At 42.4% G+C, this 26,494-nt stretch overlaps 2 protein-coding genes across 6 annotated transcripts in view; one reads left to right on the top strand and one right to left on the bottom strand.

Annotated features, from left to right (window-relative positions):
• FAR2 (fatty acyl-CoA reductase 2) overlaps positions 1-25,114 on the bottom strand; it is a 149,821-nt gene extending 124,707 nt beyond the window's left edge. For 3 of the 5 annotated variants that reach the window (XM_034646257.1, XM_034646264.1, XM_034646260.1), the window contains exon 1: positions 24,700-25,114. The gene's annotated coding sequence lies outside the window, so the exon portion shown is untranslated. Of the gene's footprint in view, positions 1-6,522; positions 6,684-24,699 lie in introns of all 5 variants that reach the window. The other 2 variants (XM_034646258.1, XM_034646259.1) reach the window with 2 other exon arrangements.
• Positions 23,937-24,731, top strand: LOC117796752 (basic proline-rich protein-like). The gene has a single exon (XM_034646011.1). The coding sequence runs from the start codon at positions 23,937-23,939 to the stop codon at positions 24,729-24,731; it is 795 nt and encodes a 264-aa protein (XP_034501902.1).
• Positions 25,115-26,494: the final 1,380 nt, after the last annotated feature.

Below are 26,494 nucleotides of genomic sequence, written 5' to 3'. Positions count from 1 at the left end.
TTAAGCGTCTGGCTCTTGATTTTGGCTCAGGTCATGATCTCAGGGTCCTGGGATCGAGCCCTGCATAGGACTCTGCACTCAGTGGGGAGTCTGCTTCAGGATTCTCTCCCTCTGCCCCACCCCCCTCAAATAAATACATAAACCTTAAAAAAATATTATTACTCTTCAGCCCACCTACGTTGAAAAGCATGATTTTTTCCATCAGCCATTTTTCTCTTGGCAGTAGACCTAGCAGAGTTTTAAATTTTGTATGGAAAATGGCCCATTTCATTCCCATCAACAATGCTCCCTGCTGCAAACCTTCATAACTGACTGATAGGACTATCGTTTATAACTGATTAATTGACTCAGATGACAGTGACCCAAATAGAGGAGACAGAAGGGGCCAGGCTGGGTTCGATTCTCTCTGAGTCTCAGTTTTCCACTCATAACAGGCAAATATTATGGGCTGAACCGTAGCCTCACCCCAAAATCAAATGTTGAGTCCCTAATCCCCAGTACCTCAGAATGTGGCCACATTTGGAAACAGGGTCTTTACAAGGGTAATTAAGTTAAAAATAAGGTCATTAGGGTGGACTCTAATCTAATCTGACTGGTGTCCTTCAAAAAAGGGGGGATTTGGATGCAAACACATACAGAGGCAAGATGATGTGAAGTCATGCAGAGAAGGCAGAGAAAGTCCTGCTGCAGATCTTTCCCTTATAGCCCTTGGAAAGAAGCAATTCTGCCAGCACCTTGATCCTAGACATCTAGCCTATGGAACTGTGAGAAAATACATTTCTGCTGTTTAAGTCTGTGGTATCTTTTATGACAAGCCTAGCAAATTCATACAGTTGAAGTGATGTCTACAAATTCAATAAGCATGTAATGCAAGGAACACGTTGCCTGCAAGGAAAGATAATCTTTCAGGAGTCCAATGCACTATCCATCGTGCAACAGAGCCAAGATAATCTTTCAATAAGTTGTCTAGCATAGGGTTTCTCTAGTTTTTCTGTTTTATATTCCAAGAAGCGATATCAAAGAACCTGGGCCTCACCAAGCTGGGAAAACAAAGCTGTCTTCCCTTTTTAGTCTAAGAGAAATATTTATTTTTACTTTATGTAAGTTTTAAGAACCTGAGAGAATGGCAGTAGTGGGAATTCATTTTATTGGGAATTCTTTTCTATAGTTGTTTGTATTGTTGTCATTGTTATACTACACCTGCATCCATTGAGGCCGCTATTTCTGAGGGCCGTTAATTTTACACTGACCACCAGATGACAATGATTGGTTTAGTCTCCATGTAGCAGACTATGAGCAATTGTCTTATTGGAGATGCCACTGAATACATTGGAAACTTTGAAAGCAAGGTGTTGATCAGCCACTGTTTTTGGATCACCATATAGCTGCTTCGTAGCAGCATAGATAAATTCAAGTTTCCTTACTTCTTCTTGCATGCTTCTTGTTCATAAAGGCAATCCATCTTCTGGACAGAAATCTAACTGCTGAATATTTCAGGCTTACATTACAACTGTTATTTAGTTGTAAGTTTGGTGATTACATGTCACCTTAGGGAAATCTTGGGAAGTGTCGGTAAAATGAAGATAGTAATACCTTCTAGAGCCCAGAGCCAATGCCCACTTGAGGTTCTGTCCAGCTGTGAGATCTATGAATGTGTGAAATGGATGACAGTTCAGCTACTGTGTCATAGTAATTCCATTTCACTGCTTTTTTTTAAAACCCAGTCCCCGTTTTAATCATTTACAAATACCTTCTGACTCATCCAACTGTAGGAGAAAACCCAAGAAAGAGCATAGCCCTTTCTATGCTGGCCACAGAAAATTTGCTCATATCCCAATTCTTGCCTGGAGAAATGCCCGCGTGATGGTGAACAGAGTCTCTGGCATCGTTCTCAATGGCATCATTATTCTATCCATATTTTTCCACAGAAACATTTGTATAATGATATGTTCTAGTAAGAGCATAATTAGAAGAAAAAAGAGCCTCCCTTAAAAATCTCTAATCAAGACAGGGGCCACAGCCAGCTCTGTTGTCTGCTCTGTTGATGAGGGGGATTTATGCTGGAGGTCTCTACCCGAATTGCCACCCTGGATCCAGTGGAACAGAAAAGACTGGAATAAGACTGAGGAGGTTTGCTCAAATGTCTGAATGTCTGGATGCCCCGTGAGGGCATGCAACGTCATCTCCAAGTGATTTGGCTCTGTTCATTGTTTGCATCCTCCGTAAACCTCTTCAGGGCTTACCCAGGATTATTTAAAATTAACTGCACTTCAGAAAGATCTTGGATCTGGATTAAGGTTGGCCATTGCTTCATGTTACGATGTAAGTGTTGTGCGCAGGTCTGTTTTGCTTAACCGTGATGACGAAGGGCAGGATGTAAACGGGGCTACCTGACATTCACTGGTAGTTAGTTAAAGAGTAATTTCATCTAGACTCTCTGCCTTCCCTACCACCAAACGTACTACTTTTTCTCTGAAAAAGTATTTAGGTGATTAATGTACAATTCCCTTTTTCTCATTTTCTGTGACACGATCATGGGAAAAAGTCCAAGTGAACACAGAGTGGCTATGGCAGAATCAAAACAGCCTAGATAATTCCACACTGGATTAGAGATCTGGGGCAAAGGTAACACACCCACATTTTGTGCATATCATATTTGGAGTATTGTTTCTTCAGTCTTTATCATAAATAATTATATAGTACCGAGTATTTGTTCAGTTATCATAATTGCTACTATAAGGGTGACTGGAGTCTAAGCAGCAGACACGCCTTGAGTTCCAGCAGCAGCTCAGGGAGGCCCCGAGTGATGCCAGTCCCTCTGTTCTGGGAGCCCCCAACCAGCCCCCTGCCTCCCTGGGCTAGGCTCTGGCCTGGGCACTCATGACCTGGCTTAGATACCTTCTCAAGGGCTGGCCTACAGGTCCCCTGGTGGGTCACCCTTCCGGGACTCCCCTTGGTGTGCCTGGGCCAGCCCCCACCACCTGACATCCTCCCCTGGGGTCAGGCGTGGGCCCGCAACCCACCCACCTTGCCTGCCTGCCCAATACCGAGGCACTCCCCACTCTGCCCAGGCCTTGAGTGTCCACGTTAAATGGTCTCCAACACCTCCCCCCCCCAAAAAAAGTTTGAGCTATAGTTATTATTTGGTTTTTCTCTAGGTTTTCAACTGCTTCATCTAAGCCTCATTGCCTTTAAATAGAAATGAGGTATTTTTTCTCCTTAAGAGCTCTGTTTTTTCTAGATTGGAGAAAATAATGCAAACCGAATAAAAATGTTCAAAATATTGTCTCTGCCACTGGCAAATTACCTGTCTGCATTTGCTGTTTTCATCCAAACTCAGCTGGAGTTGTGATGACTGTATGTCCCACAGCTTAGTGGCCGGCCAGTGGCCGGAAGACATGATGCACAGCCCAGTGGTAAGAGGAGAAAAACGAACATACAACTTGCTTTAGTAGCAATGATTACCTTTGGCAATTACTGAAGAACAAAGAGCTTTTATCTATTAGGAATTAAATGTTCTCTTTAAACAAAGTTGCTAAATATTTCCCCAAAACTTTCATGAGAGACAAGCGCACTTTAGGGAGCTTGAAATTAAAATTTGATAATGAAGATCATAAAAAGTGATCTTCTATGTGTAGTGCTTTTGAAAACTTAATAGGCACATAGTTTTATAAAAGTAAAGGTGGACGATATTTAAACTTTTGATTCTTTAAAGGTTCATAAACTGAGGTCACCTAGTTTTTACCCTCAATATTAAATTTTAGTATTTTATTTTTCAATTTTTACTCTAGCATTTTTATAAGATGAATTCTAAATTATTATTACTTACGGTTTGCATTATTTTCTATTCATTTCTTTCTGAGCCTATTCTTTAGAAATGAGCTCCCACAGCATCTGGACATATACTAAATCAATATGCCCCAGGGGGCCTAGTCCATAAGTAAATATACTACCCTCTACCCCCTGAAATGAGGTGACTAGCAATACTTTCAGGGTAACCTGACACTTGCTAATAGTAAAAGATCCCCCATATCCCCTCCTAGTACCCTAAAGCTCACTAATTTCTGTCAATAGAGGTGAGGGTTCATCCTATTGCATGCTCTCCTTTTATGGAGTAAGAACCAAAGTTCAACAACTCCCAATTGGTTTCTGTTTTCCAGCCAGGATAAACTGTAAAGAAAGACTTCCTCTGACATCTGTGTTTAATCTTCACTGATACATTATCGAGAACTCACCTTCTGGTACTTTCTGGTATCCTGAGCGTAGAAACTTTCTGTTTCATCTATGAGGATATACACATTTATTTTGACTATACTTTTTATTTTTGATGCACCATTTCTCCAAGAATTTCGTATCAGCCACTGATAATCAGGTTTTTTTTTTTCCCAGTCCCCATCACTGTCCTTAACATTCTCTTTTTCAACATCATGTTTCACAGTTACTGCTGTGATACCATCTCTAGTCATTAGTCATGTTCATATCCCCATCCAAAGCAAGCATTCTTCTTAAGTAAGGTCAACTATCAACATAGAAGAAGAAAGTGATGAAAGAAAGCACCAAACTGTCAGAATAATTCATGAACTCTTTTTTGATCTCAATGTTTATATGACGACTACGGGCAGATTATTTGATTAGAACAACTAGTGTAAATTACCTCCGGGAAAAGTTCAACCATAGAAGGAAAAGTGATACAGGGTGACAGCGTAGCAGCAGAAGAACAGAAGGACAAAAAATAAAGGTATGCGTGGGAAGTCCATTTGTTGGTGAAATAGGACATTTGAGCATCAGCTGAGTCTCAGAGGAATTAGGCAGAAAAGAAGGAGAGAAAGGGAATAAGTGGAACTGAGGCTCTGGAGAAGCTCAGAGGGAACACAACTATTAAAAAAAAAAAAAAAGAGAGAGAGAGAGATGGAGTGGTCAGCCCTGAACACAGAAAGGTTTGTTCATCCTTTAAAAAGGAGGGGACCCTAGCTGGCTCAGTCAGAGAAACATGCAACTCTTGATCTTCTGGTTGTGAGTTCGAGCCCCATGCTGGGTATAGAGATGGCTTAAAAATTTTGTGTATAAATAAATAAATAAGTTAAGTAAGTAAGTAAGTAAGTAAAATAGGAGGTAAAGAGGTAAGAGTGGGTGGGGAGGTACAGAAATTTGGAGGTTGGAGCAGAACCTGAGTTAGATCTTTTGTTACTTCTCTTTTCTCAAAGAAGTATGAGCCAAGGTCATTTTTTGTCACTTAAAGAGCCGTAAGTAAAGGAAGGTACTCCTGGGAAGGCATAAATGTTTGTAACCACTGCTTCAGATGGGAAGGAAAGTAGACCAGAAACCAGGAAAGAAACTGAAAGCAGCAGTTAAGTTCAGCTAAGGTTAAAGAGGAATTTGCCCTATCGCTATTTCACACAAATAGTTACCTGCCTTTCTCTAGCAACAGCTGACTGCCTGGGGTGGGGGCAGGGAAAATGGATTGTTGGCAAGGTGCAAATGTGGGGGCATGAACAATGGACTGAGGGGGAAACAAATGGAAAAAGTAGGCAGTAGAGGAAGCTGACAAAGGAGTACAGTAATGGACCCAGGCTGCACAGGGAAGAAAGGAAGCCAAGAGGAAGCTAATATACTATGAGAGAGAGAGGGAGAGAGAGAGAGTGTGTGTGTGTGTGTCTGTGTGTGGTGAGCAAAGAGGAGGCAAAAAATGACCGGAAGTCTTGCTGTATTGGAATTGGAGCTTTGGAAGAAGAAAGAAAAAAGAGAGCTGGAAGGAAAGACTGTCGCTCTCCATATGTGCCCATGTGCGGACTGTTAGATTTAGATGTAGCAGTCTGGAACAATACTGAAGCCCCAAAGATGGGTCTTGGAAGTAGATTTCTAAAAATACGGTTTTTAGGGGCGCCTGGGTGGCTCACCCGTTAAGCATCTGCCTTCAGCTCAGGTCATGATCCCAGGGTCCTGGGATCGAGCCCTGCATCAGGCTCCCTGCTTAGCAGGAAGCCTGCTTCTCCCTCTCACACTTCCCTTGCTTGTGTTCCCTCTCTTGCTGCCTCTCTCCGTCAAAGAAATAAATAAAATCTTAAAAAAAATAAAAATATGGGTTTCAGTGCTTGAAAGAAAGCTGATGAAGATGAGAGGTCAAGGCAGGAGAGTGCTGTGCGTCCTTCACACGGGTGTTGGACTTGAGGAGACTCCGAAGTTGGGAAGGAATGGATGTGTGTGATTACAGAGTCGACAGTATCAGATAGGGATCTGGAGGTGAAAGGTACTAGTAAGAGGGACTGACAGAAGTCGCAGAAGTTGCAAAAGAGGAGAGGCTTTCTTTTGGTGAGAACGGAGAGTTCCACATGAGCAACACGGAAGTGTGGCCGCCTCACGGGGCGGTTCTGAGGCTCACGTGAAGTAATGGATGTAGAAGGTCTTCCAAGGAGTGTAAACTAGGATTCGAATGGAAAGGGTCACGACTGTTATCATTATGTGCATACAAAATTATATACATAGACATCAGAGCCTAGGCGCACACACAATGATCAGTCTTACCTGCTATCAATACGACTTCGCTGTTAACCGCAGCAGCTCTTGTCACATCGTACACTTTATCTTAACAGTTTTTAAAGCATTTCACGTGCACATTTTAGTATTTTTTCACATCCATCTGGGAGGTAAATAGTGTAGGTGTTTTTTATCCAGAGAGGTGGGAACTGAGGAACAGAGATACAGAGTGATTTGGCTAAGGCCAATTCCAGGGTCAGAGCCAAGACTTAAATTTTGATAAAATGAACTGTAGTCCTCTAACCCCCATAGAGGAGGGGGAGAAAAAAACACAACATTTCACCAGGTGTTCATTTGCTTCCTGTTTTTCCTATATAACAACATCTAGAACACAAGGACACCTGATAACCCTCTGTTCTGTTATTTTTTTCAACCACTGTATATTAGAATATTAGAACTCTAGGAGTTCAAAGATACTGAATTTGCAAGGAAACTATCATCAACAGTTTCCTCTCCAAGACTTCAAGTATTTGTCTACTGGCACAATTATTTTATAAACTGTCTCTTGGGAATAAAGACAAATCCATGATTCTGTTCCTGAGAAATTGCTCATCAAAAATGAATATAGAATCAGGAAAATCTGATGATAATGCAAACATGTCTACTATATCCAAACAGTGGGAGTGTTTCAACACCAAAGGCATTCTTTATTTTATTCTATTTTATTTTATTTTTATTATTTTTTAAATATTTTATTTATTTATTTGACAGAGAGACACAGCAACAGAGGGAACACAAGCAAGGGGAGTGTGAGAGGGAGAAGCAGGCTTCCCGCTAAGCAGGGTGTCTGATGCAGGGCTTGATCCCAGGACCCTGCGATCATGATCTGAGCCAAAGGCAGACACTTAATGGCTGAGCCACCCAGGCACCCCTCAACACCAAAGGCGTTCTTTAGACTCGCTCTCAAAATAGATTTTTTCTTAAATAAGCTCTATGCCCAATGTAGGACCTGAACAGGTGACCCTGAACACGTGACCCTGAACACGTGACCCTGAACTCATGACCCTGAACACATGACCCTGAACTCGTGACCCTGAACACGTGACCCTGAACTCATGACCCTGAACACGTGACCCTGAACACGTGACCCTGAACATGTGACCCTGAACACATGACCCTTAGGTGAAGAGTTGCATGTTCTAACAACTGAACCAGGCAGGCACCCCTCAAAATAGATTTTTGAGTTGGGAGTGTCTCTTTTGACTAAAGTTATGCTCAGTAAAGACTCTATTTTTACGTTAATGCTTGCCTAATGACTATATTTTAAATAGCATGAGCCTTATTTTCTTCATCTGTGAACTGCAGTCCCCAGGATTGATGTGAAATAGCATTTGTAAAGTGCCTACCTAGCACAGTACCTTGACCTGTCAAAGATTGGGAAACAGTACAGGTGATTATAATCAGCCATTCTTTCTTATTCTGCATTTCATCATTCAAGTATTTCCGTCCTTTGCGTGAACAGTGTCACTGCACTGACGCCAATAAGGAAGTAGATTGTTACAACCTTGAGTCTGAGACCACAGTGTAATTGAGGAGATATTCACAAGCTAATTACTTCATAAATGAAGCGGGTATGGAAGGATCTGTTTAAAGACACAAAAATCTCAACACAAAGAGAAAACATTTGGTAAATTCCCCAACATTAATAGTAAGAACATCTGTTCTTCAAAAAAACACCAAAAAGAATATAAAAATACAAATCATAAACCAGGACATATATCAACCCAACAACGTGAATCCTGGTTAATATACGGGTGACCCTGGGCAACAGCCAGAAAACGATTTTGTGAGGAACTGTACTGGTACTGCTGTTACTTAGGAAGGGCATGGTTCTAGTTTTCTTTTTGCTACTTCTCTACATCTCTCTGCATCTCAGTTCACTTACTGTTGGATCCTCATCATACGGACACACTAACACTTGCCAAAAGTCATGCAGTCAGAGCATGGCTCCCCAACGGGCTCTGCCTCATTCCCACTCCCCAGTCATGGCTTAGGGCTGGCTGGGGCTCCTTTTACCCTCCTCTCAGCTCTCCCCTCTTCTGGGTCTCCCCCCAGACCGCTCTTAGGCATCCCCCCTCCTTTTGCCCTCCCTGCAGGGCCAGCGTGGTGTTTGGAATGCAGAGGGCTCTCAGATGGTGCAGGGCCAGTACCCATGCTACATGAGGGAGATGGACCCTAGGCCCATGGATGCCAAGGACTGGGCTGGGGAGGGATGGTGCGGGTTTGAGGAGAAAAGAAAGAGGGAGAGGAAGCTAGCTTCAACCCAGGAACTTTTTTTTTTTTTTTAAGATTTTATTTATTTATTTGACAGAGATAGAGACAGCCAGCGAGAGAGGGAACACAAGCAGGGGGAGTGGGAGAGGAAGAAGCAGGCTCATAGCGGAAGAGCCTGATGTGGGGCTCGATCCCATAACGCCGGGATCACGCCCTGAGCCGAAGGCAGACGCTTAACCGCTGTGCCACCCAGGAGCCCCACAACCCAGGAACTTTGATGTTAAATTTCCCTTTTGAGGAGAAACCAAGGAAAGCACTGGAAACAAGCAAAATGGGAGTGGGTTCCAGCATGGAAAGTGAACCAATCGTGCCTTACGGATGAATGGCCTAACGAAGGCCTCATGACTGCCTCAACATACAGATGGGAAAGAGACGTACACGGACATACTATGCAATGCCTAACTGTCCTGGCCAAATGAAATCTGGCGTAGCAAGTGTCTTAGAAAGTGTCTATTACTAGGCTGAACCATGTGGAACTGCCAGAACTCAACCGTTTTGACCTACAAATGGCAACTGTGCAGCCTGCATTTTGTCTGCATTTTATAGATGAAGGAACCTAGACGCAGAGCGCTTAAGTAACTTGCAAGAAAGTGTCAGACCTTTTGGGTGAGGCAACCAGGCTCCTGTTTCTGTGGTTGTTATTAACTACTGAAGCACGCTGCCTCTCTACCACACTGAATTAAAACGACAGGAGTGGTTTCTCCCAACCTAAAAATTCTATCCATGAATTGGTGCCATATCATCCCCAGTCTCCACACACCAATCTCCACACACGTGCCTGCTCCTGAAATGCTATCACTGCTCACCCAGTCACTCAGCTGGGATCTCAGAACCAAATTCTATTTCTTTTTTTCACGTCTCTACCATAAGAATAAAAAAGTATGTATTGAGCCTCTGTCAGCAGGAGCTGTAAAATCATAGGCCACAAGAGCTGGAAGGGACTGTGGAGATAATCTAGTCGTGTTCTAAGGCAGACATAGTCACTGAGTGACCAGATAACATGGTCAGGATGAGAGGCTGTATTCCCAAGTTCTGGTCTTCTCTTTCTCTGCCTCAGCTATCACTTTGGATTCATGCTATAGATAATACCTCTTTGTTTCTCCAGAGCTCCAGGACCAATTTTAACTTCTTAACCATTGCATATGACAGTAACTGTGCTCACCAAACACTCCCTCTGTACCAACACGCTCTTTCAGATGGTTTACATGTATTAATGCAGGAATCGGTGTAAGAACTCTATTTTATTTTCTATTATAAACTTTGTTTTACAAATGGGACACTGAAGCACAGATAAAGCCATTTGCCTCAGATCACTAAGCTTGTGGACTAGCCCCAGAGGCCATGCCATATACATTTGTAGACGAGACCTCATGGCCATATACCCTTCATCCTGCCCTACCCTTCACTGGGCAATGCTTAGTCTTAACTCCTTTGGGAAGCAGTTCCCAATTCTCCCCCCAACTCTGGGCTGAGTTGAAAGTCTGATGTGCCAAAACCTCAGAGACCCCGTTCAATATCACATTGTATGTAATCGATGACTTATTTGTCTTTCTCCACTGATTGCAAACATCCTGAGGACAGTGACTGTGTTTTACTATTCGTAGTAGTCACAGGATTTGACATAATACCAAGTAGTAATCACCAAATAAATATTTGTTGAATGAATGCATGGAAGAATGGATGGCCACCCAATTAATCTTCTTGCCTTCAATTTCTCATTATTCCAGCTATCTTGTAACTTGAGTTGGGGTAACTAGTAAGACATTTAGTGTGTAAGTTCAATGAAGACAGGTAAGCCCTTTGTTATCTGCCTTAGTAACTGAATGTACACCTTTTGATTTTTTTGTTCCTTAACTTTTGGTTATAAACTTATCATTCTGTTAACATAGTAATTTTTTTCATCCGTATCTCAGACATAAATTCATTTTAAACTTTATACTTTGACTTTTGAGTGTGAAATAAACACATTTATGTTATTTTACTTAACCCATTACACCAGAAACTAGGTCCAAATAAGTACTTTGACCTTAACCCTGAGGGTTCTTGAATATTCACAGTCACACGGGCTTCAGATGTCATTACAGTCAGATGTGTTTTAAATGATTTAATGCTTAAATGTGTTAATTCTAACTGAGGTGTCCAAACTGCTACCGTGTCTTTTGATTTGCAATCATACTCAGAATTCTAATAAATAGTACCGAGTCAATCGGATATCCAGATGGAAAATGTATTATTGCTCATATCATACACAAAATTAATTCCATATGGATAGCAGATCTTAGTACAAAAGGCAAAACAATAAAACTTTTAGAAGAGAGCATCTTTTTGATCTGTAATTAGACAAAAAGCACTAACTATAAAAGAATAACACTAATATATTGGACTTTATTAAAATTAAGAATTTGTGTTCATCAAAAGAAAAAATGAAAAGGGTGAAAAAGTAAGCCCCAGTTGGAAGACGACATTCACAATACATGTATCCAACAAAGGAATTATATCTAAAATAGATAAAGTATATGCACACGTAATTAAGAAAGAGACAGACAAATGGGTGGCCAAAGACTTGGGTACTTCTCAAGAGAAGAAATCCCAACGGCCAATAAATATACAAAAAAGATTCTCAGTCTTTTTTGAGACTGATTCTCAGTCAGTCACCAAAGAAATACAAACAAATCCACGAGGTCAGACAACTACTCTCCCACCAAAATGGCTAAAACGAAACGGACAGAAAACAAGAAGTGTTGGGGGAGCCTGGGTGGTGCAGTCAGTGAAGGGTCCGACTCTTGTTTTCAGCTCAGATCATGATCTCAGGGTTGCGAGATGAAGCCCTGCATCGGGCACCACACTCAGTGTGGACTCTGCTCTCCCTCCCCCTCTGACACTCCTGTTCATGCTCGCTCTCTCTCCCTTTCAAATAAATAAATTAATTTAAAAAAAAAACACAAGAAATGTCAGTAAGGATATGGAACAACAGGGTCTCTTGACTACTGCCTCTGGGAGTATAAAGTGTACAGCCACTTTGGAGAATTCTGTGGCACGTTTCATTGAAGTGCTCTGTGTAAAGCAGTTCCATGCCTAGGTATACCCAATGGAAATGCATATACATATTCAGCAAAAGCCATTCATAAAAGTGTTCTTGGCAGCACTATTGCTAAGAACCCCATAGTGAATGGAAACGACACACGTGTTCATCATAGTGGAACAAAAAAATAAAATGTGGTATATTCACAGTATGGTGTACTACACAGCAATGAGAAGGGAAAATCTTTCAAATTCACACAATTTGGATGAATCTCAGAGGCACAATGTTGAGTGACAAAGCCAGACACAAAAGAATGCATACTATAGGACTTCCTTTATATAACTTCAAAACCTGGTGAAGTTAATCTAGGACTTAGAAGTCAGGATAGTGGCTAGTTTAGGGGCAGAAGGACTGGATGGAAGCATGAAAAGGGTATATGGAGTGCCCATGATATTTTTTTTTTTTTATTTGGAAGCTGGAATCTGAGTGATGCTTGAGCATGTTCAACTTATTGTATTTATGACATATTTGCTTTTCCATATGTAACTTATGAAAAATAATAAAAATTACATGGAGAAGAAACTCTTGGTGAAGGCAATAGCCATTACTTATGTTATTACTTTATACATAAAAATGCATATCGGTTTTTGGTGATTTTTTTTAACATAGAAAGTATTTGTAAATAGCTTTATCACCATATTCCATTGTGTAAGTACAGGCAGGTGTCAGTTTCCTGGGTATTAGGGGTTGAATTGTGTCCTCACCAGACTCATAAATTGAAGTCCTAAACCCCTACTATCTCAGAACATGATCTTATTTGGAAATAGGGTTTTTGTAGATGTAACTAATTAAGTCAAAGTGAGGTAGGACCCACCCTACTCCAGTAGGACTGATGTTTTTGTAAGAGAGGAAATTTGAACACAGATATGCATGTATAGAGGGAAGAGGAGGTAAGGACCCAGGGAGAAGATGGCTATATACAAACTGACAGGAGAGGCCTGGAATAGCTCCTTCCCTCTCAGCCTTCAGAAGGATCCAACCCTGCTGACATTTTGATCTTGGATTTCTAGTTTCCAGATTTGTGGGACAATACATTTCTGTTATTTAAACCACTCAGTTTGTGGTTGTTAGTTACAGCAACCCAAACAAACTAATATGCTGGGAGAACCAAAGGGTGAGGTAACTGGCCTCTGGATGCCCAGCCAGAGAGCAGGAAGGGACGGTGGTGTCAAAGGCTCTTCTGCTCTAGGAACACCGCTGCCCCCTCCATAACTACTTCACCTAGCACCTCACACACTTGGTAAGGCGGCTTTGGGGAGTGAATGAAGAATAATGGAAGGCGTTAAGCAAGCGAATGACCCTTTTCCTATATTGAAGCAATGTAATGCTCTGAGTCATGTGACACTCTGAAGACGGAACATGAGAACCTAAGCACCCCAAACAGCTCTAGAGACTCTGGGAGGAATCCTCAGGAGGGATTTTCCTGACCTGGCAGTGTCTGGGTCTGGAGTACTTCAAAGAGGTAAAATGGTCTCTTGGATTATTCCTAAAGCAGTGCTTCCAACCATGCTTTGGTCAGGACCTCTTTGAGAATCCATTGAAAGCCAAAAGTCTTTTCATCAGACAATATTCATCCCCAGACTCGACCAAATTTAAGAGTATAGGTAAGGGTTTTTAAGGTAGAGGATTGGTTTTTGATCTTTCTCCTAGAAATAAAGATGGATGGCTAAAGATGATGGGGTTATTCCCTTGTCATCTCAGAGGGAGTCAGCCACTTCTGGTCCTCTGCCAAGACTCAAAGGTACCATTCTGGAAACTTTGTAACTTCCCCATAGGTTGGTTTTTTTTCTTCCCCTATCTTTTCTTCTGCAATGACTAACAGTTAATTACTTAAACACAAAGAGAATGTGTATCTTCAGGGGCAGAAAGGAAAGGGGAAGTCTGAGGATGGAACTCGCTCCACAGCCAGGTTTGGGGAAAGAGTAAGTGAACGAAGAGCACAGGCTAATCAATCCTCAGGAGCTGTGGTGAATAATGAAGAACATCATTTCCTTGGGAAGAATTTTCATTCTCTTCCCTGTGGAATTTCTAATATTTCATTTTAGCTCCATTTACCAGCATACTCCTGCTGATGTTAACTGTGCAGGACTATGGGAAACTAAATCACTGACTAGGCTGATTTGATGGATGAAGAGGGGAAAATGAAAACGTGCATGTTTTATGTTTTACACTGAAGATCTTTACTGAGATTTCACAAACTCCAAAGCGATAGCTGGTTAAACGTTGCTCAAAGGGTAGGGGGCGCTGATGTTCAAAGGCAGGTACTATAACTTAGTTCATCAACATATTGGCAGAGCTGAACACCCTGTCTAGCACATGGCAGACACTCCAAAAATCATGTGACTGTATGAATGAATAAAGGCATAAATGAATGAAATGCTCATGGGATTTGCAGTCATAAGATTTGGATACTAGTATACATTCATTCATCCACTAAACAGATGTGTGACAAGTCACTCTGTCTTTGGGACTAGCTTTTCTTTTCTACAAAATGGGGGACCTGGACTACATATTGAGAAGGTACTCAAACACTCTACCACTTACAGTAGGAGTGTACTTAGTCGAGCAAAGCTATTTGCAGAGCTCACTCTGTAGATAAGACGGTGTGGTACGTGCCAACACAGAGTATGTCTAGGAGGTCACAGAAATCTAATTTGAGAAAGCTTCACTCTGTCCTTCAGAAACTGAGACCTACATTTACCCAACGTACAGTCCTGTGATCTGTAATGCACTCAGTGGCTTGCGTAACTATTGCTTCGGGCAGGACAGGACCAAAATAGTAGGAGGCAAAGAAGGGAGAGGCAATGTCAGAATTCTACTAGGGAGAGAGTTTTGACAAGTCCAACTGCTCATTTGGATGAGAGAAATGAACTCTTTCAGAGCATCAGACATTCCCACCATGTTGAGAACAGTTTCGGGAGTGGATCTTAAGGTTCTCCACGTCTTTGGGTAAGAGAACAAGTACCCATTTAGATCATCTGCTCATCTGCAGAGCAGACATGTCCCGAAGGTCTTGCATAAACAAAACACAACTGAAATAAATACGATTCAATTCAGAATGAGACCACAGTGACAGTGTGAAAGAAATAAAGATACACAGACTGACAGGAAATTGATTTCATTAATACTTATCTCACTTACATTTATATTTTGTGTGAAACAAAGGGGATAATTTCTCTTAAGTTTTCGGTAAGTGGCTCTAGTTTTATTAAATGAATACTGTCCATCTTTAAGATGATTTTATTCCTGGGGGAAAAAAAACTGTGACGTTACTATCCATGCATCTTTTAATATTAAATGTCCTTTCTTGAAAATAATTAGCAAAACCTCCAATACATGCACACACTCTGAATTGTTACACACAGTTTCGTTTGTTCAGTCTATCAGATTCTCCTGGGCAGATCCCTCCAGGTTCTGGACCGTGTTGTGCATTGGCAAACCTAACTTCACTAGAAGGATTTAAATGGTTTCAAAGACGTTGGGGCCAGACACATAATTTAACGGTCTTCCTAATTTCCAACTATCCTGCTTTCAAGGATACCAGGGTTTGTGCGATGTTTGTGGGACATGTCCTCTCCCTGACCTGTGATAAATAAAGCATCATTTTTTTTAAATGATCTAAAATGTGCAGTGTTTTCACAATGACTTTTTCTCATTTCTTGGCTCAGGAAATATGATGCTTGCCTCCTGCGGTCATCCTGTTATTCACCCGCAAATATTACTGACCCAACAACTCCTCGGCTGAAGTAGAACAGAGAGAGGGTGGGAGCGGCCACGGTCTTGTTTTGTCCACACAGATTCACAGGGAAGTCTTTGCTCTCCCTTCCTCACCTCAAATGTGTGCCTCAGTGGTTTGGGGCCATCTCTGAAGGAGGCTGGGATGTTAAAATACCTTAAAAACAACAAAAAAATAGTATGTCCAAAAGCCACAGGGACCACATGCTATCGACGACAGCTTGGCAATACTTTTGCTGGATTGCAGACGCTAAGGATACAAAGTTATCTAGGACTTTTAAAATAAACCATGATGAAAACAATACACACGTGCTATTCTTAGTGTTTGATAGAGTGAGAACAATTTTTTCACTGCCTATTTAATCACATTGTTGACTACATAAAGAAATATGTAATATTCCTTGCATTGGTATAGGTGTTAAATAAGTAAAAAAAAAAAAGTCTACTGAACCAAGATGTTACCAGAAATCATTTTTTTTTCCTTAAAGGTAGGCCTCTGAGTTAGTCGTAAAAAAATCTAATGCTCAATGTACCTGGCAAGGAGCCCCATATTTCACTACTGTTCCATTCCCACTGAATACGCTGACCCGGAAGGATTTCATGATAGCAGTGAGAAACCTAAGCACCAAGCTTCAAGTATCCTATCTTCTGGTTTTAAGTCCCATGGAAGTACTCGGATCAGTTGCTCCCACATTGTGCCTGAACTGTGCTGGTTATGTACGAAGCACCAGGGCATTCTCATGCCAAAAATCCTGATTCAATAAGTGTAGGGTGGGGACAATGAAATGTGTATTTCTCCTACCCCTAAATTAAGACTATCACCCTGAAACCATCAATATTTACAAAAAGAGTATACAAATAAAAAATAGATTTGCCTCATTATTGAAATAAAAATTGAAGGTAGCCCTTTACAGTAAATTTGTGCTCAGAGGTAGCAGATTTCAACAACTAAGTAATATTAGAGTTAATCACCCTTTCTACCTTGGGGCTCTAGCTATGTCTATCTGAGTGCCCACCCTTTACATAGGAGTTCAAATGTTTTAGTAACTCTCAAAAGTGATTACCTTCAACACCATCTTCTGCTCCTCATCCTGGCATGTAACATTAGCTGCACTAGTCAGACCATAAATCGCATTGTCGTGACTCCAACAGCAATAATGATGGAGAAGCGTCTAGGAAGTCAATTTACAATTTACAGACTGAATGTATGAGTCTCCCCAAAATTCATACATTGAAATCTACTCCCCAGTGTGATGGTTTGGAGATGGGACCTCTAGGAGGTGATTAGATTGTGAGGGTGGAACCCTTATGAATGGGTAGTATACATACATAAGAGACGCCAGAGAACTCTCTTGTTTGGAGTATGGAGGTTTCTAAAGGAAAGAAAAAAAGAAAAGAGAAAAAAAACAAGAAAGAAAAAGAAAAAAGAAAAATAAATACCATATGATCCAGTAATTCCACTACTGAGTACTTACCCAAAGAAAAGGAAAAATATACATACAACCCCGATGTTTATTGCAGCATCATTTACAATAACCAAGATACAGAAGCAACCTTAGCGTCCAACTGATAGATGAATGGCTAAAGAAGGTGTAAAAATTATATATCTCCACAATGGAATATTACTCAACCACAAAAAAGAAAGAGATCTTGCTATTTGCAACAACATGGATAGACCTAGAGGACATCGTGCCAACTGAAATAAGTCAGACAAAGAAAGACAAATACCATATGATTTCACTTATATGTGGGATCTAAAAAATAAAATAAAAAACCAAAAAACAGAAACAGACTCACAAATACAGAAAACAAACTGGTGGTTGCCAAAGGGGAGGAAGGTGTGGGATGGGTGAAATAGAGGAAAGGGGTTAAGAGGTACAAACTTCCAGTTATAAAATAAATAAGTTGCAGGCATGAGAAGTACAGCACAGGGAATATAGTTAATATTATTGTAATAATGGTGTATGGTGACAGATGGTAACTACATTTATTATGGTGAACACTGCGTAATGTATAGAATTGTGGAATCACTATGTCATACACCTGAAACTAATACAACATTGTATATCAACTATACTTCAATAATAACTTTTTTTTTTTTTTTTTAAAGAGAGAGACTCCAGAGAACTCCCTTGCCCCTTCCACCATGGGAGGTTACAGTGAAAAGATGGACACCTATAAACAATGGAACAGGATAGGGAGCCCAGAAATAAACCCATGTTTGTATGGTCAATTAATTTATGACAAAAGAGGCAAGAACATACAAAGGGGAAAAGATTTGATAAATGATATTGAGAAAACTAACCAGGTACATGCAAAAAAAAAAAAAATGAAACTGCACCACTTTCTGACACCGTACACAAAAATAATCTCAAAATGGATTAAACATCTCATATGAGACCTGAAACCATAAAACTCCTAGAAGAAAACTAGGCAGTAAACTCTGGGACATCAGCCTCATCAAAATCTATGAGCCCAGGAGGTGGGCTCTCCCAGACACCAAAACTGTTAGAAATAAATTTCTGTCTTTATAAAGCACCCAGTCTATGGTACTTCATTATAGCAGTGGGAATGAACTACCCCCTAATAAGACTACCCCCTAATATGGAAAACAAATCTATTAAAATTATGGCCAGTGAATTTAATAGTCTAGAGCAGGGGTCAGCACTTTCTGTAAAGGGCCAGATGCGTTAGGCTTTGCAAGTTCCAACTAGTCACTGGGTAGAACACTGAAGTTCATAGATAATATGATGAATAGATACATGATACTGGCTGTTTTCCAATAAAACTTTATTTATGGACACTGAAATTTGTTTTTCATGTAATTTGCTTGTCCTAAAGAACATTATTCTTCTTTTGATTTTTTTTTCAACCATTTAAAAACATAAAAACCATTCTTAGTTCAAGGGATATACAAAAACAAGCAGGGGCCAGATTTGGCCTTCAGGCCATAGTATGCCCACCCCTGAGCTAGAGACCCGAATGGGCGTAGCCATGGTCAGAGTCCATAGCTGTGTGAACTTTTTTCTTCCGTACTGTTCTCTTGGTTGCATTGTTCTTTGGTCATAGATTGCGTTCCTGCCTCCAACCCACCCCCATACAAATGCACTGGGGGCCCAGAGAGAAGATACAGGAAACTCATTGCAAAATCATCTCTCCTACAGACACCCTGTGCGTTCACATTGTGTTGCCCTGTAAGAGCTATATTACAAACATCAAATAAGGCCCAGACCTACCATGGAACAGCATAGGCTCTGTGAAGTCTTCTCCACTCCCTATGCTTAAGGTTCCTCATGTGTAAATCTAGACTTGCCAGAATGGACTTCAGGGAGGTCCTGCGTAGCCTTGCCATGAAAGTAGAAAAAAAAAAAAAAAACCCACAACCCCCCCCACACAAGTAAAAACTTATTTTTCATCAGACTGTGAGTCTTGCTTATGAATATCTCTTTATCTCTTATCCATATAGCAGAATGGTTTCATCACGAACTTAAAGCCTATTAACAGAGGCAGTTGTGATCTCCTTCTTCCTTCCAGCCAAGTAGCGTTAAAGGGATGAGAGAAGCTGATGGTTAACAGAGAGCTGTGAATGTTAAAAGGCGTACTCTATTAATTAATATAGGGCAGCATTTCCCAACTCATGGTATGCTGAATGCTGACTCTGTTAGATGTTCTGACAAAAAAGCATTTCAAGGTCAAATAAGTTTAGGAAATGTGGCATAAAATATCCCTTCTTTCTTGATTCTTAGTGTGCATTAGTAAGTTAAAGGCTCTGAGGATTCCTGCAATAAAAATGCTCACCTGGGTTAAAACAAGTGTTTCTCAAACTTAAATGATCAGGAAAGGTTTTTTTTCTTCTTCTTCACTCAACTATTCTTAGTATGCCAAAACACTAATGATCCAGACTACACTTTGGAAAACACTGATATAAACAAGGGGAAAGAATGGAAAGGTTTTAAGCAGGAAAGTGAATTATGTTTTAGAACCAATCTCTTTTCTAATTCTCTAATTTTTGTCATTTTAGGAAATGACCCCATATTCTATTCATGTGCTCAAGCCAGCAAAACAGGAGCGATATTTGTTGCTGTGGCAACTTTTTAAGAAGTGATAAAATACATGATGGTTTAAAAATAATCCTAACAGTACAAAGGATTGTATGAAAAGCAAAAGTATCTCCCTCCTCTCTCCCATCTCTACCCCAACAGCCTGGTATACTCTCCAGAGCTACTAAGCAGGGCTACCAGCTTCCACGTCATTTTTCAGCTGTAGCAACTCTAAATCACAGGCACGAGTCTATTGCTCTGGATTATAAACCTGCAGCACTATCTACTGAAAGAATTCATTCTCACACTTCTTTTTGCCTCATACACGTCTTGTATTGACTCTATCAACAAGTCCTATCAATTCTACCTTCAAAATACATCTCAAGTCTGTCCACTTCTCTCCACCCTCCCTGGCGGTACTGTCACTGGCAGTCTGCCCTCACTGGTCTTCCTTCTTCCACTCCTTTATCCTTCTTGTCCTTTGTCCTTATTGCACCCATAAACATCTCCTCAAAACATAAATTAATGGTCCCTGGCTTCAAAGTCTTCAATGGCTTCCCACCAAAATAAAATTCAGAATCTTTTTCAAGATCTGTGAGGTTTTGCTGATCAGGGTCCTGCCTACCTTCCCACACTCGTGTCCAGCCTCTCAGCAATCTCCTCACCAAACTCCAGCCACATGTGTTTCCTTTCTATCCCCTGAACACTTCCAGCCTTTTCCTCTCCTTACGGCCTTCCCATTTGCTACTTCCTCTGCCCAGATTGCTTTTCCTTCTTTTTCTTTTTTTCCCAAGGTAACCCCAATGCTTCTTTCAAATATCAATTTAAATCTTTCATTGCCCAAGAGACCTTCCCAAAGCACCAAATCTGAATCAGTTCCTATTGAAGATTTATTAGAGAGAGAGTGTGCACAGGAACAGGGAGGAGGAGCAGAGGGAGAGGGAGAGACCATCCCAAGCAGACTCCCCGCTGAGCTGGGAGCCTGATGAGGGACTTGTTGCCACGACCCTGAGATCACGACCTGAGCAGAAATCAAGAGTTGGATGCTTCACCAAGAAAGCCACCCAGGCGCCCCTCCCGTTTTGCTTTTTTTTTTTTAAATAGCACCCTGTTCTTCATTATACTTCGAATAATTTGTTATTACATGTTTATTTTTTAAATGTCTGTAAGTTCCACAAGATGGGGAACACATCTGCTTTATTCAACACTAAATGTGGAAAAATTGGCACTGTGTCTGTTCACAGAAGGGGCTTAATAATTATTTATTACACGAATGAAGCTAGCCACTGGAAAGTTCTCTGATAGTGTTATCTGCTGCCTTTTCCTTACATGAAACCTTAGCTCCATCCAGATTTTCATTTTTTGCACACTAATCACCCAGAAGACTCATTCATTCATCTCTGCCTGGAGCAGAGCTTTAAGGGACATCTCCTGTAGCTCTCCTTTTAAGCTTCACGAGCCATTTCAGTTTATTCTCTTCCTGGGAACTCGTTGTACTTATATTCTGTACCATTCATTTGGTGTGTACTCTTATATTGCCTTGTAACAACTCATCTGCTATTGTTAATTAACACCTTATCTTTATAGTTTGTCTTGCCAAAGATGTCATAAGTCTATTGGGTACAGGACCCGGTACTTCATAACCTAAAGCACACGGCATGCCTCTGCAGAGTAGTTGTAGGAAAGCAGTTTCTATCCACCACCTTTAGTGCTCCCATTTTAAGACTTTGACCTGGAGATTTGACTCATTTCCTTTCACTGGTTTCTTCCTCAACATTTTGGAGTGTGTTGCCAACATAGTTGGGAATGACAGCTGGGATAAAGATAAGTAGTTACGGGAGGAGAGTGGGGACACAGAGCTTGCCCAAAGTGTCTCAGCTCCTCCCCTAGTGTTAAAAGAGGTGGAGACAACTTGGTGAAGGGCTGGGTGTACTTTATGCTGCTAGGTATCTCCTAGAATATTTAAAAGAATGACTTGCTCGCGATTTGGAAAATATGGATTTTTAGAACTTAAGTGAAAGCAAAAAAAGTTCGATCATTGAGTCAGTTTCTCATTGCTCGATTTTTGGATGAGTTAGACCCAAACATCCATTTAATTCAGGAAGTAGCTTTGGGATCCAGGAAGTTAATCTGCACTTTTACTTGCCAATTCCACTCTTGTTCAAATAATGGTTTTTACGGGGTATTTAAAATACTGAATACCTTAGCTACTTTTTGTTTTATTTTCTTCCCCACAAAATACAAGGGCTATTATAAAAGTTCTGCCACCGACCTTCCTCAAGCTACTTCTGAAACATGGAATTGGAAAGTTGAACCTGTAACAATACTATCTTTGTTAGCAAAGAACTGTTCAAGGGAAGTAGACGTTTTTACAATTATTATCTCTTTACCTAGTGTATCTTCACAACAACCTCTTAAGGTGAATAGAGTAGTGGATATTGTCTGTTATCTTTAATTGGTCAGTAAGGAAACAGAGCATGAGGAAGAGGGGCTTAATGATACAGGTATGGAACAGCTAACTTCCAGGTTTGTGTTGGAGAATTCACCTAAAATGTAGAATTACTATTATCACAACACTGTTTATTCAGTAAGTTCTAGAACAGGATTGTTAACCTGGGGTCAGGGCTGGCCACAGAATTTGCAGGATCTAGTATAAAATGAACATTTGGAGCTCCTTGTTTGGAAAACTAATAAGAGAGCTGACAGTGACGGCAGAACCTTAAATCAAATGCGGGGCCCTTCCAAGTTCAGAGCCCTGTGTGACTGCACAATTTGCGTTTCCTTGAAGCTGGCACTGCGTCTAACATTTGGTTGAGTATCAAGGAGGCTGTGAACTCTGAAAATGTAGGCAGAATTCTTTCTTAATGTGCATATGTTTGTTTTTCATAGTCTAGCTTTTTATCAGATTCTTGGAGTGGTCTGTTAACAANGATTCTTAGAGTGGTCTGTTAACAAAATAAAGCATTAAGAATGCCTCTTCAAGAGTAAAAAATGTTCTCACAGAGCCTCTGGGCCTCTGCGCGTCTAACATTTGGTTGAGTATCAAGGAGGCTGTGAACTCTGAAAATGTAGGCAGAATTCTTTCTTAATGTGCATATGTTTGTTTTTCATAGTCCATAGCTTTTTATCAGATTCTTGGAGTGGTCTGTTAACAAAATAAAGCATTAAGAATGCCTCTTCAAGAGTAAAAAATGTTCTCACAGAGCCCACAATGTCAGGAACAAACATGCTGGTCACTGTGCATGATCCTTCTGGAGACTGTGCTTGTGAATGAGTGAGTTTTCTTGACTGTACGGGAGTTAATACAGAAAACAAAATTCTTAAGGCTGCCCAGATATTGCCAGAAATACACTCAAAATGCATCTTCAGATGAAAGGAAAGCAAATGGTGAGATGTTCAAGGTGACCGTATTCTTTATAAACCCCGATGTGATAACCAAATATGAGCTCTTTTATTGATTTTTACCCCCTTAAAGAAAGCTTCTCCCTCTTCTGTAATTAGATGTCACATTCCTTCCTTCAAATAAAGGAGAAATGCTTCACTGCAAGAGTGTAGGAGTCAGGTAGGAATTTGTTAAAAACAACAACAACAACAACAACAACAAAAAGTCAAAAACAAAAACAGGTGCAGAAAATGCCCTCCGAAATAGAAAAGGAGTCTCCTGAAGTCCTGCAGCCCGAGAAACACTACAGGAGAAATACTTCCACACCGGAGTCTGCCTGGCAAAACCCCACAGCCATCTCCTGAAGTCTCACACACAAATACCCCTAAAGGTTCGTTGTGCTGAAAAGCCTGCTTTTGCATTTCGAGTGGCTGCCTCCAAATTTTATTTAGACCCTTTGCCCTTTCAGACTCAATATGCTTGCTTCTCAGCCAAATCTCCAACTCATATAAATTGGGGTAGAGAGATGAGTAATTGAAACCACAGCATAATTCTCAAATTTCCTTTCTCTCAGGGTCCAACTTCTCTTGACGCACCTCGAACAAGCAGAAAAGTACGATTAATCTGTCTCTTGGTCACTCCGCTGTCCCTACTCTGTCCTTGCTCATGGTACAACGGGGCACTCCACATGATCCAACCAGCCACCAAAGCTCTCTCAGATCCATGTTAGACCTGGCTGCTCACACTAGATAACTCATCCATGGAAGAGTAAGTGTTCATTGCCTCTACCCATCCCGCAAGGTGAAAAGTAGGCTGGCAGGTGAGCATCAGGTGAGAGCAGCTTTCCTATGCTTCTAGGATTAAGTTGGTTATTAATCCTTTTAATTGCATGGAATTGCCCCGCGGTAATCTTCCTCCCCCGCGGTGTGAGCAGCCTTTCCCGCAAGCCATCTACTCCAATTGGAGTCTTCTGGTACCGACTCCCCAGCTCTTTCCACCACGCCCAGGCCACTGGGAGAGGTGGCAAACTTCCGACAGCCGCAGACCCCACCCTGGCCTCCCCTGCGCTCTTCAGCCTGCGGATGGGGCCTCCGCGAGGCCGGCGTGGGAGTGGGAGTGGGAGGGTCCCGACGCGCGGCCGGGCACGGGGCTCGGGGCGGGCGAGCACGCGCCGCGGGGCCGGGAAGCGCGCGGCTCTCCCCCGCGCAGGGAGGGCCGCGGACCCGGCGCGGCTCCACACGTGGCCCGGAATCGCCGCGCTCTCTTCAGGAATAGCCCCAGGGGCCAAGGAGGCCGCCGCCAGACCCGGTCAGGCTCCCATCTCCCTCCATCCTGGCTGCCAGGCGCGGCTCCCACGTTAACCCTCTCGGGCCCGGCCCGGCCTGCCGCCGCTGCCACCCCCTGCGCGCTCCACCTCGGCCGGCAGTTAGGGCGCCCCAAGCGCCGGCGGACGGCCGGGGGCGGCCGCAGGGGGCAGAGCCTCCCAAACCGCTTCCCCCGCGCCTCCTGGCCGCACGCCCACCCTCCCTCGGGGATCGCAGGGACCCGCCCCTCCCGCGCACCGCCCGAGCCTGCCTCCCGGGCCGCCCCCAGCCCCGCGTGGCCTCCGAGGCGTGGGCTCGGTGAGCGCCGGGCTGAGGCCCCTAGAATACCTGCTCCTCCGGCGCGCCTGGGGTTCAACTAGTGGTGCTGTAAATCCCGGTCCTTCCCCGAGGCTCCGGCAAGTACTCCAGCCGCAGGCAAAGCGCTCTCGTCTTTCGGCTCCCGAACGTGACACTCTATATATCCGGCTCCGAGACTGGGTGTGGGGCGGGAGGAAACCACCCTCCCTCCGACCTTCCCCGTTGCCGCCGCGGCCTCGGCGTGGGGCGCAGTGGCGGCTGCAGCCTCAGCCCGCGGCGGGAGGAGGGCGCGGGGCTGCGAGGGCCCTTAACAGGCCGCGGGGCGACGGCACCGTGCGCTCAGGCCCGCCCCGCGGCTTCCATTCATTCAGCACCCAGCACAGTCGCTCGCTATTACTCCCGGGCTTTTTTTTTTTCCCCCATTTTTTTAAATCGGTGGGTGAGGGGAAGGGAGCTAGAAAGGCGCCCCTTTCTGGTCTGGAAAAGAAGAGCTCCCACACCTTGAGAGAGAAAGAGAGGAGGAGGGAAGTAAGGGGGGAGAGAGAGAGAAAGTCTAAGGTTCTGGTCTGAATGCTTGGAGGACACACCTTTTCCCCACCCACCCTAATAGAAATAAAGCCTCAAAATCCGAGTTCACTGAGCTTGTGGGTACCACACACTCCGTGGGAGGGATGCTCTTGTATCTGCTTCACTCTGCGGAGGCGCCCTGCAATGACCCACCAGCGCAGCGTCCTTCTAAAGACCCAGGGCGGGGGGTGCGCTCTACTCATTCCCAGGGTTTGGAGGGCAGACTTGAGGGTCTGTCTGCGTCGGGTGCGGGTGGGAGTGGGCAGGTGGATAGAAGACTAGAAAGGACCAGAGATGCACGCTGCAGAAACAGCAGAGCGCCAGCTTTGCTCAGCAGCGCTTGAACAGATTAAAAAGAAAAGAAAAAAAGACTTTTTGCTTCTTAGCCTCGTAGCTTTTTTGCAGATTTGGTTTGGTCATTGTTAATATTTAAACGGAACAATTGGATCCGTCGTCAGGGAAGACTTGTAGAGGGACGGACAGGCAGGGGAGTGGAGACGTCCTAGTCCTCAGCACGGAAGTGCTGAATGCGGGCCAACGCCCAACCTAATTGCTAGAACAAGGCGGAAGATAAATACCCAAATAAATATGATGTGTTAAGACAAAACAAAATGAATATTGCCCTAGAAGCTGTCTTCACTGTCCTCATTACAACAGTCGACATACAAATAAAGAAATAAAATTTAATTCATGAAGGATGGAATTAATGAAATGAGCGGTTTTTTGTTTTTTCTGTGTGTGTGTGTGTGTTTTTTTTTTTTTGCATTAAAAAAAACTCATACCCACCTTGAATTCTCTTCTACGGGGCTCTCTTTGATTAAATGTGGCTAGCAAAGTGTAGCCCAAAGACACTGTGGCTTATTTCCTCTGGTGACTGCCTGAAAGCAAGAGAAAGAGAGAAAAAGTTAGGACCAAGTAAATATACTTTTTGTTACCCCTTCCTCCACTGGACAATAAATCGGAATGTATTCTCAAAACGTGTATGACAGTACTTGAAATGATACTGTCAAATGTTGGTGAGAATATGTTGAAATCGCTCATCACGCAGCAGATAGAAGGTAAATTGTTACAACTCTTTGGAAAGCAATTTAACAACACATTTCCAAGGCATAAAATGTTCAGTCACTCAAAATTTTTTTATTGCTCTGAACCTTTTGATAAAGGATTCCCATTTCTTAAAATATATCCAAAGGCAATAATCCACAAAAAGGGAAATCCCTAATGGACAAAGTTACAGGTTTATTATAGCATTGTTTAT

Source organism: Ailuropoda melanoleuca, chromosome 16, assembly GCF_002007445.2.
Source record: "Ailuropoda melanoleuca isolate Jingjing chromosome 16, ASM200744v2, whole genome shotgun sequence".
NCBI lineage: Eukaryota > Metazoa > Chordata > Mammalia > Carnivora > Ursidae > Ailuropoda > Ailuropoda melanoleuca.
This window is presented reverse-complemented; position numbering and strand designations above follow the sequence as displayed.

What these genes read in the sequence shown, in the direction of transcription:
- LOC117796752 (XM_034646011.1), top strand. Translation starts at nt 23,937, where the DNA reads ATGGAATTGCCCCGCGGTAATCTTCCTCCCCCGCGGTGTGAGCAGCCT.